Consider the following 18801-nt stretch of genomic DNA (forward strand, 5'->3'; position numbering starts at 1 on the left):
TGAGCCACCATGCCCGGCCCTTCTCTCTTTTTTTTAAATTTACCCTTCTTAGACAGGGTTTTTCCTTCTCCCTACTGGGTCAGGGGGTGCCAGGTCTGCTCTACACTCAAGTAGCCACAAGTCACAGCATTTCAAATTCAACAAGCCCCAGGGAAATAGTTCAGGAAGCTGGGACGGGGACAGGATTCTGAAACAAGGAACTGATGTTTGGCCCTGGCACTTGGAAATCAGCCTCACTGCTTTCAAGGCCCACCGTGGATGAGGTCCCCAGTCCACTGGTGGCTGGAATCTCCAGACTTCAAGTAGGACCACTTGACACCATAGGACATTTTAAAACTTGATCCTCCCCTCCAGTCAGCCTTTCCCTCTCCTGAGTTGGTGACCGCTGAATGTTTTTGCATCCACTCTTGGGAGAAGATGCACACCCTCTCACACTCTTTTAAAAATTTATTCTAATCTTTTTTTTTTTTTTTTTTTTTTTTTTTAGAGATGGAGTCTTTCTCTGTTGCCGAGGCTGGAGCAAGACCACCGTGGTGTGGTCACAATTCACTACAACTTTGACCTTCCAGGCTCAGGTGATCCTCCCACTCCCACCTTGGCCTATCGCATATCTGGGACTACAGGCTTGCGCTACTGTTCTTTATTTTTGGTAGAGATGGGATTTCACTATGTTGCTCATGCTGATCTCAAATTCTAAGACTCAAGTGGTTCTCTCACTTTGGCCTCCCAAAGTGCTGGGACTATAGGTGTAAGCCACTGTGCCTGACCTCTCTCACATTTTTATCAAACTCCCTGCCCGAATGTTGCCACCATGGACCCATGATGTCCATGGCCATCTTCCCTCCACCTTCAGCTCTCTTCTCTCAGACACTTTCATGGCTGGATCCCTTACTTTATTCAGGCCCTAGCTCAAATGTCCTCTTCTTAGATAGGACTTCCTGACCACCAAATCTAAAAATAAAAGACCACCACCCTCGAGCTTCCATAACTGCTCAGAACACAATCAGCCATGCCTGAATCATGTATAGACACATCTACAAGAAACAATATCCGGATACCATACCAGACATCTTCACCTGGCTGTGTACATTAAACATAAACTGAATCCTCATAGCAGAGGGGAAAAAAAACAGTCCACCTTTTACTATTTATGAAATAATAGGGAAATATAGACTTAGAAGTTTACAGAGATTTTATTAAGTAGATAAAAATAGATAAATGCCTGGGAAAAGGGGGTATCAATTAGTACAAATAGTCTGCAGAGCCATCCAGCAATACATATCAAAAACCTTTAAAACATTTATATTGCTCGACCTAGTGATCCTAATTCTAGAATTTGTCCTTTGGAAATACAATCAAGATAATGTTAATCACAGCATTACTTATAATGATGAAAAGTAGGAGAGGCCAGACACGGTGGATCATGCCTATAATCCTAGCACTTTGGAAGGCTGAGGTGGGAGGATCCCCTGAGCCCAGAAGTTCAAGATCAGCCTGGCCAACATATTGAGACCCTGTCTCTATATAGAAAGAAGAGGAAGAAGAAGAAAAAGAAGAAGAGGAAGAAGGAGGAGGAGGAGGAGAAAGAGGAAGAGGAGGAGAGAATGTTATGCAGTCATTAAAATTTTAGAAAAACAGGCCGGGCGCGGTGGCTCAAGCCTGTAATCCCAGCACTTTGGGAGGCCGAGGCGGGCGGATCACAAGGTCACGAGATCGAGACCACAGTGAAACCCTGTCTCTACTAAAAATACAAAAAATTAGCCGGGCGCGGTGGCGGGCGCCTGTAGTCCCAGCTACTCAGGAGGCTGAGGCAGGAGAATGGCGGGAACCCGGGAGGCGGAGCTTGCAGTGAGCCGAGATCGCGCCACTGCACTCCAGCCTGGGCAACAGCGTGAGACTCCGTCTCAAAAAAAAAAAAAAAAAAAAAAAAAAAAAATTTTAGAAAAACAACCCATATGTCTATCGACTGATGGGTGAATAGACAAAATGTAGTACAGACATACAATAGAGTAGTATTGAGCCTTAAAAAGGAATGAAATTCTGGCACATGCTACAACATGAATTAATCTTGAATACATTGTGCTAAAGGAAATAAGCCAGACAGAAAAGGACAAATACTGTATGTTTCCACTTTTATAAGGTACCTAGACCAGTCAAATTCACAGACACAAAAAGTGGAACAGTGGTTGCCAGGAGCTGGGGAGGAAGAGGAAATGGGAAGTTATCAGGGTTTTGTCTTGTTTTGTTTTGAGATGGATTTTTTGCTCTTGTTGCCCATTCTGGAGTGCAATGGCGTGATCTTGGCTCACTGCAACCTCCACCTCCCAGGTTCAAGCAATTTTCTTGCCTCAGCCTCCCAAGTAATTGGGATTACAGGTGTGTGCCACAAGGTCTGGCTATCTTTGTATTTTTTTTAGTAGAGACAGGGTTTCACCATGTTGGTCAGGTGGCCTCGAACTCCTGACCTCAAGTGATCCATCTGCCTCCGCCTCCCAAAGTGCTGGGATTGCAGGCGTGAGCCACCGCGCCCAGCCAGAAGTTACTGTTTAATGGGTACAGAGTTTAATGTGTACAGTTTTTCATCTTTGGGAAGATGAAAAAGTTCTGCAGATGGATGGTGTCGATAGTTGCACAACAATGTGAATGTGCTTAATGCCACTGAACTATACACTTATAAACGATTAAAATTGTAAATCTTGTTATGTATATTTTACCATGGTAAAACATGCTTTAGAGTCTTTAGTAACAGGAAATTGCTCAATATGGGAGACTTAGTATATAATGTTGTTCAGATTTTGTGTAAAATTCTTTGTAAGCTCATGTGTAGAAAAAAATACTGGAAAGGGATTTCAAACACAGAATGTTAATAAACACACTCTTTAGGAAAGATTCTGAGTAATTTTCTCTTTCATACTTTTCTGTACTTTCCAAATCGTCTAAGTAAACATGCAATATTTTATAACTAGAAAATAAAATAAAATTTAAAAACCCACCACCTAAATCTCTATCCTCATTTCCTGCTTTATTGTTGCAGTAAATAAGCACTTCTTCCTACCTGAAAGTATATTGCTTATTTATCTGTTTCCTTGCCTATAGTCTGTTTCCCCAGTAACAATGCAAATTCCATGAGGGTAGAGGCTTTGTCTTATTCACTGCTTGATCTTTAATGCTTGAAGAGTTTCAGGCACTTTTTGGGTACTCCATAAACATTCGAGTGAAAGAGAAAGAATCAATGAATGAATGGGTGAATGAACAGAAAATTAGTCATCCTCAGTGTCTTAGTCCATTCCTGCTGCTAAAACAAAATACCCCAGACTGGATAATGTGTAAATAATAGAAATGTATTTCTTACACTTCTTGAGGCTGAGAAGTCCAAGATCAAGGCACCAGTAGATCTGGTGTCTGATGAAGGCTCACAATGCTTCTTAGATGGGTGCTTCTTGCTGCATCCTCACGTGGTAGAAGGTGCAAACAGCTCCCTTGCACCTCTTTTATAAGATAACTAATCCCACTCATGAGGTCTCTGGCCAATGAATTAATCTCCTCCTAAAGGCCCTGCCTCTTAATACTTTCACACTGGGAATTAAGTTTCAATATATAAATGTTGAGGGGACATATTCAGACCATAGCTCTCAGGTTAGGACAGTGAGAATTCTTTTGTCCTGTGCCCACCTAGGGTATCAGCCCTCTTTCTCTCATCTGTAGCCTGCTCAGGATTGGAAGAAAAATTGTCTCAAGATTAAGAATCATCAAAATGGAGTAAACCCTGAAATACATCCACCAACAGGCTAACAGTTTGGAAAGTAGTCTAGATACCATGTCATTTGAAGAGTAATTGAAGGTACTGAGAATGTGTAAGAGAAGATTTAAAGAGGAGAATAAATGTAGCTGTTTGCAAATACTGGAAGTGTAGTCAGGTGGAACCATGAATTTATTCAATAAATATCCACTGAGCCCCTGCCATGTGCCAGTGACTGATGTAGGTACCAAGAGTACTAAACACAGGATTATATAATATGTTTGACTCCAGAGGAAATACCAAGGATAGGTTGAGAGAGGTTTGGAAAGGCAGATTTGAATGCATCATAAGGCAGAGAGTCCAAATCAGCATTTCCTAAGGCACATTTCACGGAACCCTTGGATGTACATTTCTTTTATATGAGAAAAGGATCCTAGGCCCAATACATTTAGAAAATCTTGAAGTAAGGCCATGAGCGGTGCCTCATGCCTTAATCCCAGAACTTTGGGATTCCAAGGCAGGTGGATCACCTGAGGTCAGGAGTTCAAGACCAGCCTGGTCAACATAGGGAAATCCCATCTCTACTAAAAATACTAAATTAGCTGGGCATGGTGGCATGCGCCTGTAGTCCCAGCTACTTGGGCACTACAGGAGAATTGCTTGAACCTAGGAGGCGGAGGTTGCAGTGAGCCGAGATTGCATCACTGTATTCTAGCCTGGGAGACAGAGCAAGACTCCATTTCAAAAAAAAAAAAAAAAAAGAGAGAAGAAAAAGAAAATTTTGAGGGGTAGAGTTTTTTTCAACTACAGCAGCATAGGACTTCTCAGTCTTTTTTTTTTTTAAGAGTCAGGGTCTTGCTGTTACCCACACAGGAGTGTAGTGGCACAATCATATCTGACTGAAGCCTTGAACTCCTGGGCTCAAGTGATCCTCCAGCCTCAGCCTCCTGAGTAGCTGGGGCTACTGGCATATGCTAACGTGCCTGGCTATGTTCTTTTTACTTTTGTAGAGATGGAGCCTCACTATGTTGCCCCAGCTGGTCTTGAACTCCTGGTCTCAAGCAATCCTCCAACCTCGGCCTCCTGAGTTGCAGGAATTACAAGCGTGAGCCACTGCACCAGGCTCAGAGTCTTCAATATACTCTTGTATACTGTAGTCTCCTAAAGAGTGATGTGGCTCCTTTCCCTAAATTTTTGGACCACAGGACACTTCTTTTTCTAGGCCTAGAATTTCATGAGATGAGCATTAGGGAGAGTTATTTTCTACATGACAACATTCACCTTCAGAACAGGAGGCCTGCAAGCACGGATCTAATGTGGCATGCCCCTGAGACACACCTTGGCACCACACCCAATGGATGCCCAAGTCTTCGTTCTGAACCATTCATATCGACCCAGTCCTCTTACCTCATCTCCCTCACCTCACGTTTTTCCAGTTGCCAGTCTGCACTCACTCCTTCTTTCCATCCTTGCTTTGGGCTTAGCTTTAATGAACCATGCCATGTATTTCTGCTTCTGACTTGAGCTCCACATAACAAGGATTCTGATTTCTTCCCCTAAGTTCCCTGGGGTCACCCTGGGTAAAGCTTCCCCAGTTCCACTGTTCCATTTGGCTCACTGTACACAGAGGAGGGAGACCCAGACAAGGAATAAGCAGGTTCTCACGTCAGGAAGAGCTCGGGCAAAGCTTGGGCTTTCTCATGTTGAAAGTCTTACTTGGTCTGGTTTTCTGCTACCTCCTTGACAGGTCTGATTCTGTAAACGCTTCCTGCCAGGCATAATTTTAAATAATCTTGGTACCTGGGAAACCAGCTATTTCTGTAGACTGTATCATTTTAATCGCCCTTACATGAAACACAGATGCACTGCCACACCCTTGAGACATCTTTCACACAATGAGATCAAGCCACTCATTGAAGGTCACTGGACGAAACTTCTACGCTCCAGTCACATGAATAAAAGTGTCTAATGACTTGGAAGGTTTGCATGAAATTCCCGTGGGAGAAATTATTGTGACTTTAAACCATACTCCTCAAAGCCCCTCCCATTTTTGGCTTCTTACCTTGTAACTTGGGTTCTCATTCCAAAATCCAGTGACCTCATTGATTGCAGCACTTCAATGCAGCCCATGTACTAGAATGAGAAGAAAATAAAGAAGAAGTAGGACAAAAATTCCAGGAAGCTGTCTCTTAGCTTCACAATGACTTTCGGGGAAGCAACTAAAATCAGCTTCTGCTATCAAGTTACATTTGCACCCTCCGCCTACCATTGATATTTCTGGCTATTAATGGACACACGCCTAAAGCTTCAATTCAATTACAAAACACCAGTTAAATCCGAATCATAATATAGATAACACAAGTAACAAAGACCAATATGGGTTCAGTGGTTAAGAGCATGGGCTCTGGGGCCAGATCATGTGACTTTGCATCCTGGCTCTGCTACTTCTTAGTTATGGAACCTCAGCAAGTTAACTTCTGAGCCTCACAGTTTTGTCATTGGTAAAGTGAGGATACAATAGGAATTGTTAGAAGAGTGAAATTATTTCCTACATGTAAATAAGCTTTTAGAACAACGCTTGGTACATAGAAAGGCCCAAATAGTAGAGGAAGCAAAAATAAAAGTGAGATAAAGAATACAGGAATGTCAAATCTTCTAAGTGGATAGAACAAGCATATAAATGCATAGAATGCCAAACTTAGTAATACAAGATCTTATCATCCTTTGCGGCTGATTTAAATATTAAGGGGGTTCCTGAAAGGACAAAAGTCATATGCCGCATCAGTGATGAGTATGGTTAGCTTGAACACCATGTATTGCAAAAGGAATTGTGACTTATAAAGCTGAAAGATGGTTTATATTTAGTGTGGCAGCAGTGAGGATCCATGGCAGGCTGCTGGCAACAGCATGATGCGATTAGATCTGTGTTGGAGGAGGCTTAAGTCAGCGGCAGTATGAAGGTGGGTTAATGGTGAGGGAATAAGTTAGGATGATCCTGTGGCGAGGGAAGTAATGACAGCCCACACTGAAGAGGGATGGTGTCAATAGGAAAGAGGGGACAGATTCAAGTGACATCATGGAAACAGATACTACAGAACTCGGCAGTTGATTTGATACGGAGAATAAGAGAGAAGGATGAGTCAAGGATGACTCACTCAGACGTTTCCAGCCAGGGTAGCAGAGGGAACAGTGATGCCATCAACAGAAACAGGAAAGCCAGGAGAAGAGAAGATGATGAATTGGTTTGGGAGCCATTGACTTAAGGCACTGGTAGGGTATCCAGGAAATAACAGGCTGGCAACTGAAAATTGGATTCTGGAGTCCTGAGAGGATTCAGCCTAGGGACGTGGACTTAGTAGTCTTCTGTGTAGCTTTGCCAGGTGAGGCTGTGAGAGTCAATCCTCCCAGCAGAGCTTGGTTGATGAGGGAGAGTGCTTATTTGAGAATTGCCTTGCAAATGTTACTAGAGCTAAGAGTTCCGATTGAAAGTGATCTGTTGGCTCCTTGGAAATGATATGCTTCCTGTTTAGCTTTCCTTTGGAGGCTTTCCAGCCTCTCTATGCTTGTGAATGGCAAAAGCACTGTCAAAAGATGTCAGGAGCTGGTGGGGAGGGGGTACCTGCCCAGACACTTCTTGTATAATAGTATTTCTTTTTCTTTTTCTTTTTTTTTTTTTGTTTGAGATGGAGTCTCACTCTGTCACCCAGGCTGGAGTACAGTGGCACGATCTTGGCTCACTGCAACCTCTGCCTCCCAAATTCAAGCAATTCTCCTGCCTCAGTCTTTTGAGTAGCTGGGATTACAGGCACATACCACTGCACCTGGCTAATTTTTGTATTTTTAGTAGAGACAGGGTTTCACCATGTTGGCCAGGCTGGTCTTGAACTCCTGACCTCAAGCGATCTGCCCACCTCGGCCTCCCAAAGTGCTGGGATTATAGGCACGAGCCACCACGTCCTGCTGTATAATAGTATTTCTGAGCAGATTGTGCAGATAGAACTCCTCAATGCACCAAGTGCTGCCTGGAGCCTGATGCTGGGAAGAGCATGCTGGCCAGGACAATCACCCTGCCAGTCTCATCCAGACTCCTGTTAGTCACACTCAGTTACACACCTCTTGGAATCTCTACTACTGATACAAGAAACATTTTGGATATTTTACTCTGTCCCCATCACTCTTAACTTCCCAAGCCTTGGGTACCTTAAGAAAGTGGTGTCTAGAGATTTCTCTTCAACCATAAGGGTTATTAGGAGAAGAAAGCTAGATATAGGAAGTAGGTTAGAAAGCCCATCTCAGAACTGTCAAGAAAGGAGATTCCAAGCATCCAAGCTTCATGTCCCGGTAGTGTGAAAAGATTGTCCATATGTCTTCACTGACTGCTCTGGCTTTTGGTGCCTTCCAAAGCCCTCTTCCGCCCCAGAGCCTAGATCTTGCTTCCCTATTTCCTGCACTCCTGGCCCTGGAAAGAGTGGACTCCCCACACAGGCTGGGGAGCAGGCCTGGATCCCCTACAATACCTCCAGGAGGCCCTGTTGGTGAGGAGGTGGGTATCGCCTTTCCCTTTAGCTGTAAATCACCGACTGAAGACAAGGTGATACCAACTGGCCTATCAGTGCACACTTTTTGAAAAAGTGACCAAGCACCTACATTTTTCACACTCTGCCACAGTGTTTCTTCAAAACAGATTGATCAGATCATGTTCCTCCACCAGGTGAAACTCCTGGCATCTATGATCAAAACAAGCTCATTACTATAAACCCCTAAACCCTGGGGTTCCTGGCCCCGTCTCATCCCTTCAGCTTCATCAGTGTCACTGTCCCCTTGCACACTTTGCTGCCACACTGGCCTCCTTTCTACTTCTCAAATACACCCCAGCTCTTCCCTGCACCTGACATTCCCTCCGCCTGGCTCTCCTACACTGTTCTGCAGGACAGATCCCTTCTCATCTTTCAGTTTTCAGTTCAAATGGCACACCTCAGAGGCCCCCTCTTGCCACCCTTCATCTCAGCCCCTATTCATCACTGATTGATTATTGGTTTACTTGTTAATTTGCTTGTCTAGGACCTCTTTTTATTCCCTTGGCTATAACCACCGTAAGAGTAAAGATCACAATCACTGCCATATTCCCTGCAACAGTGCCTAGGATCTGGTGGGCACTCAATAAACATATGCTGAAAGAATGAATGAAGCATCTTTTGTTCAATTCTATTGTACCTTTACAATGAGCGGGGGCTGGGGAGAGCCGAGGGACTGAGGGAGGTAAAGGCTTGGCTGGTCTCTCCACTCAGGAGTATAGGAGCACCAAGGACTCAGCCTCAGGTGCGACAGGCCAGAACAATGTCTTTGCAAGGTTTCTAGATTTCTCAGCAATGTACTTCATATTTGTTATTTTTGTTGTTCTTCATTTTGGAGTGGCAACACACAATCTAGACCGAGGAGGTTTTGTAGTGAAGTGGGAAGCTGGCAAGAATGTGCCCTACTTCTCAGGCGGGCTATAAGCCGTGGGTGGGAACAGCCCTGGATGATAGAGTTGACAGTGGGAACTTTAAAAAGAAAGGAGAGTAGGTTGCATGTCTGAACAGGAGCGGGACAAAGGGACAAAAAGAAACAACTGGAACAAGGACACTCGAGGCTGATCAAGTTTGAGACCCACGTGAGGACAGCGTCAAAGTGAAGGCTATTCTCAGCCCAGTTATTAGGTAAGTTGCCATTCATTTTGGTTATCAATGAGGAGAGGAATTTTTAGTGTCTTGGGGGTGACAGGAACCCCTTCAAGGTTTCGTTCTTAATCACACTTCATGGCTATAACGACCTTATCTGCTTTGGACTAAGGCAAGCCCAAGCATTGCTTCAGGATCCCCTTCCCTTCGTGTGAATCTCTGTTTTGATTCATACACTTGTCTGTCAGCTATGGCACAGGTGACTTCAGCAAGCCTCAGTATGATACAATGGAAGTTTCTGGAAAAACATGAGTCATGGCCTGAGATGATTGACAATGAGGATAAGTCCCCTTCCACTGTGGGCATGTGTTGAGAAAACCACAACTAATTTTTGCCACAATTACCCCAAAGACAAGAATGGAGTGGGTCTTCCCATTGACTCACACAATCCATTTCACTTAAAAACCACCGCTATGAGAAAGTGGGGAGGGGGCGGTGCATAAAAATACTCTGTCCACTTCTTTCTTTGGGTGTTTGATGACTGCATAAGCAGATAGTGGCTGAAGATCAAGGCCCGAGAGAGGAGAATTTTAGTTTGTTAGCTATAAACTGGAGATGACAATACTTCTCATTCATGTATTAAATGCGGATCTGCATAAGACATGGTCCCTGTTCTTAAGAAACCTGGCCCCTTTCAGATAGGACAACCATGAAAAGAGATGACTTATCTTTCCTTTTTATGAGGTTAGTCATTGTTGCTAACTTTATTTAAGAGATGAGGAAATTGAAGCCTATTAAAGAGAAGTGCCTGGCTCAGTTTCATTTATTCACTGGTACTGAATTAGGGTTTATTCTAGAGTCTGCAGTCTATTGCTAGGACCCTGTATAACAGAAAAAGTGAAAAGAGGAGTTATCCTGCTGGCTGCCACTACCCTCCCTTTGGTCTACCCAGGAACACAGTGACACAGTGTTGAGACGGGGGGACCACAATGGTAACAGCAGATGTGAATCCAAATTGCTCTGGGAACTGCAGGAGGTGAGACAGAGGACACTCCCTAATTCCCTACCCTGTGGTGAGGAGAGGACACTGAAGACCTTTATTTGGAGCCATACAGGAATGGTGGGAACACAGCGGTGCTCAGACAACCTGCCCATTCAGCCCCTGGCATGGGTTTACCTAACTCCCAGCTGGCTTCTTCCCTTTATGCCCCAAGGCAGTCATAATATTTTTGTACTGTCTGAGCTTCAACCACTTGCTCCCAGGGAGAGGTGAACAGCCTATTTATGGCCATGTGTATCTTGGGCTTTGCTCTCTGGAGAAGAAATTACTGGGGTTTTCAGAGAAAAGGAATGATAGTTACTTATGGGAAGTCTCATCCTAACTCTCTTACAGAATGATGACGGCAAGCACATTACCTAAAGAAAAAAAAGATACATATTCTTACACTCTTAGAAAGCAGGTCTGCAGGATAATAAGAAACTAACAGTGGTTGCTTTTGGAAATGGGAGAGAGGCAGATTTTTACTTTTTACTTTATACTTTTGTACTATTTATACAAATAAGTATAAACATACTTATTTTTGAAATAAGTATGTAGTATTAGTTTAGATTTGAAAAATAAAATAAGCAAAGCTCACGACTTTGCCAAAAAGAACCACAGTTTTATTAAGTAGGGTGAAATCCCTTTTTATACGTGGTTTATTCCCTTTCTCAGAATATACCTGCCTCTTAGCTGGGAGTACGGGAGAATATTGTTCAAGAGAAGTTTAAGGCACAGGCCCTGCACTTGATAAGTTCATAATAAGAGTGCTAAGACAAGGAAGAAAATTACTTCAGCTACTTGGGAGGCTGAGGCAGGAGGATCACTTGAGCCCAGGAGTTTGAGGCTGCAGTCAGCTAAGATCGTGCCATTGCACTCCAGCCTGGGGGACAGAGCGAGACCCTGTCTCTAAATAAAAATAAATAGTTAATGAATTAAAAACAAACACTGAAGAACAGTATATAATCAACTGTGATATAAGGAGGGTCTGATCTTCATGCAATAAATGTTCAACAATGGTAGAGGCCACCAAAATGGCAGGAAAACACAGCAGGATATTTCTGCCACCTTTAAATAATTTTTAGTCTTTCCCATTCTTTAAAAAAATGGGAGAGTAAGAAACGGGGACATTCCCTTCATAACCTGGAAATATTGTCTCTACTTCCTTCCTTTCACTCATGCCTCAACTCACAATAGTAAAGTTTCTGGCCTCAACACTCTAGTGAAATTGCCTGAGCAAACCAACTGCTTCCTCAAAGTTCCTTTAGTGAACGGTTTTTGTTTTCCTACTCACCTATCGGGGTCACCTACCGCTGTTGACCTCTACTCAACCCCTTCATTTTCCTCTGAACCTTTCTTCTTTAGCTTTCCTGAGAACATTTTCTCCAATTCCTCATCTTTCTTCTCTGACTATTCCTTCTCAGTCTCCTTTGCTAGTTTCTTATTTTTTAAAAAACAATGGTTCCTTCTCTCCCTATCCCAGTGGTTCTCAACCCTGATTGCATATTAGAATCACTTGGGAAGTATTAAAATTCTGATTCCTAGGTTCTACTCTAGTCTAATAAAATCAGTCTCTAGCACGTATACTTGTTTGCTTTCAATTACTACCTCATGCTCATGCCACACATATTTTTAGCCCAGGTTTTCTCCCAACTTCAGATGTGTATCAGCGTATGAATATTCTAATTGCATCTCAAATTCAGTGCATTCAAATTATTCCTCTACTTACATTTCTGATCTAAACCAATAGTATCACTATCCACCTAATTACATAAACCAGAAAAGTCAACTCTTTTTTTTTTCAAATCCATCAACCAATCAAGAGGCAAGCCCAATCCTTTCAATCTCCCTATCATTGTCATAACTTTCCTGTCTTCTTCCCTGAACCCTGCACACTACCCCCAACATTTACTATCCAAGTTTAGGCACATTCTGTTTCTCAATTGCAATACTGGGGTCTCACATTTATATTCATGGGCAAAGCATATGAATTCAACTGCATCCACTTGGCAGGCAGAAAGTGAGAGATTAGTCCCTTTGTTCATCTCCTCAGTCTTTCAACCCCACTTGCCAGAGGGTAGGGTAACTATCTGCCCCAGAGAAAGAGTATCTGAATTTATAGGGAGTTAAATAATGTCTTGTGTTTCTGTTTGCAATAATAAATGTCTTATTTCTGTTTGCATTTTTGGAGACATACTCTGCCCCAGAGAAAGAGTATCTCTCCATAAATGCAAACAGAAACACAAGACATTGATTCTGACAATTGATCGTCCAGATGCGCGGGTGTTGGAGATTTCAAGGATGATCCAGTGTATTCTTTATTCTGAGTTTTATTCTACTGTTGACTTTAGAATATGGCCCTCCCTAAGATGGGGTTTCTGGTGTCCCACCTTTTGAATCTCTTTCCCAGTGCAGCCAGCACGTTACTAAAACACATATATGGCATGTTATCATTCCATCCTATCCCCCAATCATTCTCACTTAAAACACTCCCAAGACTCCCATCCTCAAAGCAGAGCTTCCCAAACTTCAGAGAACTTCAGAATCACCAGGGAAACTTACAAATCAGATTTTAAAAATAAAATTCCCAGGCCCTGAGAGATTCTTCTTCAGTAAGACTGTGAAACTGCATTTTAATAAGCACTCAGGTCCTTCTATTACAGGTTGTCCAGGAATCACACTTTGGAGAAAACACCAGTCTTCAGGAAAAGAGCCAGCTTTCTTAGAATGATGTACAGGGCCTCTCATGATTTGGTTCCTGCTGAACTCTTTATCCTTTTCCTCCCCGCTTTTGCCCTCTCATTTTACACTCTAGTCATTTGCCTGAACTCACCATGCTTCAAAATTCAGAACAACCCCTTCCTTTACTCCTTCCTCTTGAAATGTCCTTCTTATCCATGTCCATCTGATTAACACCTACTAATCATTCACAAAGAAATGCAAAAGTCGCTTCTTTTATGATATCTCTCCTCTTCTTCCCCATCTCTACCTGCAGCCTTGACCCTCTTTGGGCCCTCTTCTATAATCTGTATGAACTTCTGGCAGACCTTTAATAAAACTTACATTGCTAATATGGAACTACTTCTTCATCAATGTGTCTGTATCTCTTTTATAGCAGAAACGGTGTCTGTTTCTTCTTTATATCCTCTGTGTAAAGCCTGGATCAACAATATTCTTGAGACGAGAAAGTAAGATACAGCTTGAGGTAACTTTTAAGAAAGAATGGGATATGTATATAAAAACAATCACATTAAGGATTTAGATAATATTAACTGCTCTTTCATATTGAATCTCTTCTAACTTAGATTTCCCAAAAGAACAATCATAAAGGCCAAAAACTCAATGCTTAATAATAAAGATATTAATGAGTAAAGTAAACTAGATATAAGAAAGTAGCTAGATTAGGACAAAGTTGGAACCATATGGCCTACAAAAAGAACAAGGCCCAAACCAATCATTCCGGTCCCTCGTTACCGTTTGGGAAACCAGACCCTATGATTTTTCAAAGAAGGTCAGAAATCAGACTTTATTTGTAAGTTTCCTAATTTTTAATTCCAGCAAGTCACAATGAACAATCCAAAATGAAGTTAAGAAAATAATTTCACTTGCAATATGTGATCAAAAAGAATAAAATACTTATGAATAAATTTGATAGGATAAACTTACACTTTGAAAACTGAAAAACATTGCTGAAGGAAATTTAAGAAAAGTGAAATAAATGGAAAAAACATTCCATGTTTATGGATCAGAAGACTTAATAACATTAAGATAGTAAGACTTTTAAAAGCTGATCTAAAACTTCAACACAATCCCTATCAAAATCTCAGATGGCTTCTTTGTAGAAACTAACAAACTGATCCTAAAATTCATGTGTAACTTCAAATTCATGTGTAATTTCCTAAAATTTCATGTGTAATTTCCAAACAATCCGCACAATCTTGAAAAAGAACAAAGTTAGAGAACCCACATGTCTCAATTTCAAAACTTACTGCTCAGCTACACAATCAGGATAATATGGTACTAGCATAACGATAGACATACAGATTAGTAAAATAGAACTGAGTCCAAAAGTAAACCCCTGCATTCACTGTCAATTGAATTTTGATAAAGGTGACAAAACAATTCAATGGAAAAATGACATTGTTTTCACCAAAAGGCACCAGAGCAATTGTATATAAAAGTTGGACCTCTATCTCATACGATAAGCAAAACATAAACTCAGAATGGTCACAAGACCTAAACATAAGAGCTAAAACTGTAAAACTCTTTAAAGAAAACAGGCATAATCACAGGACCTCAGAATAGGCAATGGTTTCTTAGATATGACACCAAAAGCACCAACAACCAAAGGAAAGAAATATATAGGTTGGACTTCAGAAAAATTAAATTATTTTGTGCTTCCAATGACACTAAGAAGAAAGTGAAAAAACCTCTCAGAGAATGGGAGAAAATATTTGCAAATGATATATCTGCTAAGAAACTTGCATCGAGACGGGCGGATCACGAGGTCAGGAGATCGAGACCATCCTGGCGAACACGGTGAAACCCCGTCTCTACTAAAAAAATACAAAAAACTAGCCGGGCGAGGTGGCCGGCGCCTGTAGTCCCAGCTACACAGGAGGCTGAGGCAGGAGAATGGCGTAAACCCGGGAGGCAGAGCTTGCAGTGAGCTGAGATCCGGCCACTGCGCTCCAGCCCCGGCGACAGAGCGAGACTCCGTCTCAAAAAAAAAAAAAAAAAAAAAAAAAAAAGAAACTTGCATCTAAAATGTATCTTAAAAAACTCTTACAGCCCAATGATAAAAAGACAAATAACTCAATTTTAAAATGGGCAAAAGATCTGAACAGACATTTCTCCAAGAAATATGTACAAATAGACAATAAGCACATGAAAATATGTTCAATATAATTTACCATTGGGAAATGCAAATCAAAGCCACAATGAGGTACAACTTCACACCCTCTGGAATGGCTGTAATTTAAAATACAATCCAGCAAACTGAAAATAAATGTTGGTGAAGATGTGGAGAAATTGGAACCATCATACATTGCTGGTGGGAATGTAAAATGGTAATGCCACTAGGGGAAACAGCTTGGCAATTCCTCAAACAGTTAAACATAGAATTACCCGTATGACCCAGCAATTCCACTCCTAGAAATATACCCAACAAAATGGAAAGCGTATGTCCACACAAAAACTTGCACTTAAATGTTTACAGCAGCATTATTCATAATAGCCATAAAGTAAAAATAACCCAAATGTCCATCAGCTGATGAATGGACAAATAAAAGGTGGTATATCATGCAATGGAATAGTATTTGGCAATAAAAAGCAATGAAGTATTGATACATGCTACAGCATGAATGAACTTTGAAAATATTAATTCTAAGTGAAAAAGTATAATCATAAAAGACTGATTTCATTTTATTTATGTGAAATGTCCAGAATAGACAAATTTGTAGAGCTAGAAGGTAGGGCTATGTGGTTTTTAGGGAATAGAGTGTGACCTCTAACAGGTACAGGGTTTCTTTGGGGGTTGATAAAAATGTTCTATAATTGGTGATAGTTGCATAACTCTGTGAATATACTAAAAAAAACCATTGAATTGTATACTTTAAATGGGTGAATTATATGGTATGTGAATTACATCTCAATAAAGCAATTACCAAGAAGTAATAACAACAGAAAGAATCCAAACAAGCAATATCTGCAGGCAGTGTGTGATCCTTGATATAAACTATTCAGGAAATATGTATGAATGGATGAATAATGGATAAATGAATGAGGCATCAGCAGTTACTACAGTTGTTTGAAATATTCTCCAGCCTTGAGGTAGAGTGTATTGCTCTTCCTTTGGGCTCCCAGAGCATCTCGGTCACACCACTAGGTTGCAGTCACCCAGTGGTGCTGCAATTTATCTGTTCCAATGTCTATGCCTCCTGCTGGACTATGGGCTTCTCAAGGGCAGGGAGTAAGTCTTAGTCATCATTATGCCCAGTACCTCTTACAGTGCAATTAAATGATTTATTTGAATGAACTAGCCAAGAAATGATGTTCAGGAAGTCTCAAAATAACCTGCATCCTAACTGGACCATCTGTAATGTGTTCCTTCTTAAAGGGGTATATTGTCAATTAAAATAATCCTGAAGTTAAGCTGGCCAAAGCCCTCTTTGTGCCGGGTTTGAGCTGGAATGTGGGTCATGTAAGAAGGGAATGGAAAGTCCTTCCCCTTTTAGTGTAACAACAATCAAATGAAAACCTGGGCAGGGTTTTGAAGCAGTGGGGTTAGGGGATCTCCTGCCCTTGAATAGGGAAGCAAGTTTAGAGAGAGCTCAGTGAGATGGACAGAGAGATGGGCTGCTTGGAACACATCTTTAAGGAATAGGTGCAAGTGGTCTTGGCAAAGACTGACTTTTCTTAGGAAAAATCTTACAACACCTTTGAATGCTGTAATAATACCATTACATATATATATATATATATATATAAAATCTATAGCATCAAGGAGCATAGAGCTGCTAACACTTTCCCCTTCTCCACTATTCTCTTATATTTGCTCTTCTACAGAGCACTTACTGCTGAAATTATTATGTATTTTTTGGCTTGCTATCTGTCTCCCCCACTAGAAGATCAGTAACAAAGAACAGGGAGTATTGTATCCCCAACACCTAGAACATAGTAGACCCTCCAAATATATTTTGATTGATTGAATTGAATGTGTATTTTTAAAATATAAACATCTATTTTTGCTGAAAGCTCCTCCTTCTGCTCCAGGTTTAAAGCCTGAAAATGTGGATTTGTTCAGTCATTCCTATTGCAGACTCAGCAACCAGGAAATTTCAACCCTGTAAGTCATTAGTCATTACAATGATGGAACCTTCTAACAGTAAGTTGGGAGTTCTGTTTGCTCTTACAAAAGGAAGATCTCCCTTCTCCAGGTTCCTGCCCAAGTCAAAAGGCAGGGTTGTGAAGTGAGCAAGGTCTTTCACTTGGCCCAATCCCTCTCCTTCGATGTCTTTCCCTGCTAAGTGGACTCCACCCCAGCAGATGGAGAGAGTCTCCATTGTCTCCATCCCCAAGATTCTATTCCCTGTCCCCCTAAAGTAAGCTGAACCAAGATTGTGCCTGCTTCCCCTTTGCCTTCTACCATGATTGTAAGTTTCCTGAGACCTCCCCAGCCATGGCTCCTGTACAGCCTGCAGAATTGTAAGTCAATTAAACCCCATTTACAAATGACCCAGTCTTGGGTAGTTCTTTATTACAATGTGAGAACAGACTAATACACTGGAAAATGAGCTGGCTATCATTGTCCAAATAAATCTTTCAATTTCTCTGAAAATAGTACTGGTCATCTGTGGGCAAGGAAAGTATGACAACCATCTGCATCCCATGAGGCAGCTATGCGCTGTCTCATTCCAAAAGTCCTACTCCCATTGAAAATTCCTTACACAGGGGAATTTCTTTAAACTAAGAGAGGTTTCATCTCTGCCTACAGACTTGAGCACAGACAAAGTCACCCAGCTGGAGGTCATCCCTGTGGCAAAAACTATACTGATAGCATTTGAGAGCTATGATTTCTCCTTGGAACAACTTTGCACCAATGTGTTGGGAGCCACAAATGGCTCTTTCTGCTGCTGGGCATGGCCAGAAAAGTTGTGCTGTGTGATTGATTGTGTGCCTTTGCACAAATAGAGATGTGTATTCTGTTTAGTCTCAAGAGTATTATATCATTTGATCCTCATAATGAAACTGTGATGAGACTTGAATAGGTAGGTGATCTCCTTTTATATTTATTTTTATTTTTGTAAGATGGGGTCTCATTATGTTGCCCAGGTGATCTCAAACTCCTCACTTCAAGTGATCCTCTCACCTTGGCCTCCCCAAAACCTGGGATTACAGGTCTGAGCCACCACACCTGGCCCTGATGCCTTTTTACAGGTATAAAAACTGATTCTCAGAGGTTCAATGCTGTGCTCAAGAGCCACAGGGCTGATTAATGGAGAAGAACCCAGATCTTTTGATGTTTAAAGCTGTTGTTCCATGTCATCTCTCTCACCTAAAGAAGTTTACCATCTAGAGGATATGCATACCCTGCATATATTATATATGGAAGATAGTACTCCATCACACACACACATTGATTGATTGATAGATAGATAGATAGATAGATATAGATAGATAGATATAAATGATATACATATAGATCTATCTATCCATATCATGAAGAGAAGAGGAGTGGTAAGGCCAGACACCCCCTGTATGTAGCAAATGTTTTACATTATCTAATAACTTATAGTGACTTGACAAAATATCGTTGCATCCAGTACCTAAGACAGTAAGTATTGTGCTCAGTTTTATACTAT

At 41.5% G+C, this 18801-nt stretch overlaps 1 protein-coding gene across 1 annotated transcript in view; it reads right to left on the reverse strand.

Annotated features, from left to right (window-relative positions):
- SHC4 (SHC adaptor protein 4) overlaps positions 1-18801 on the reverse strand; it is a 142747-nt gene that overhangs the window by 97338 nt on the left and 26608 nt on the right. Inside the window, exon 2 of the mRNA XM_050797168.1 lies at positions 5802-5872. Within this exon, the coding sequence (XP_050653125.1) occupies positions 5802-5872 (71 nt within the window). The remainder of the gene's footprint in view (positions 1-5801; positions 5873-18801) is intronic.

Source organism: Macaca thibetana, chromosome 7 (assembly GCF_024542745.1).
Source record: "Macaca thibetana thibetana isolate TM-01 chromosome 7, ASM2454274v1, whole genome shotgun sequence".
In the NCBI taxonomy this organism is placed as follows: Eukaryota; Metazoa; Chordata; class Mammalia; order Primates; family Cercopithecidae; genus Macaca; species Macaca thibetana.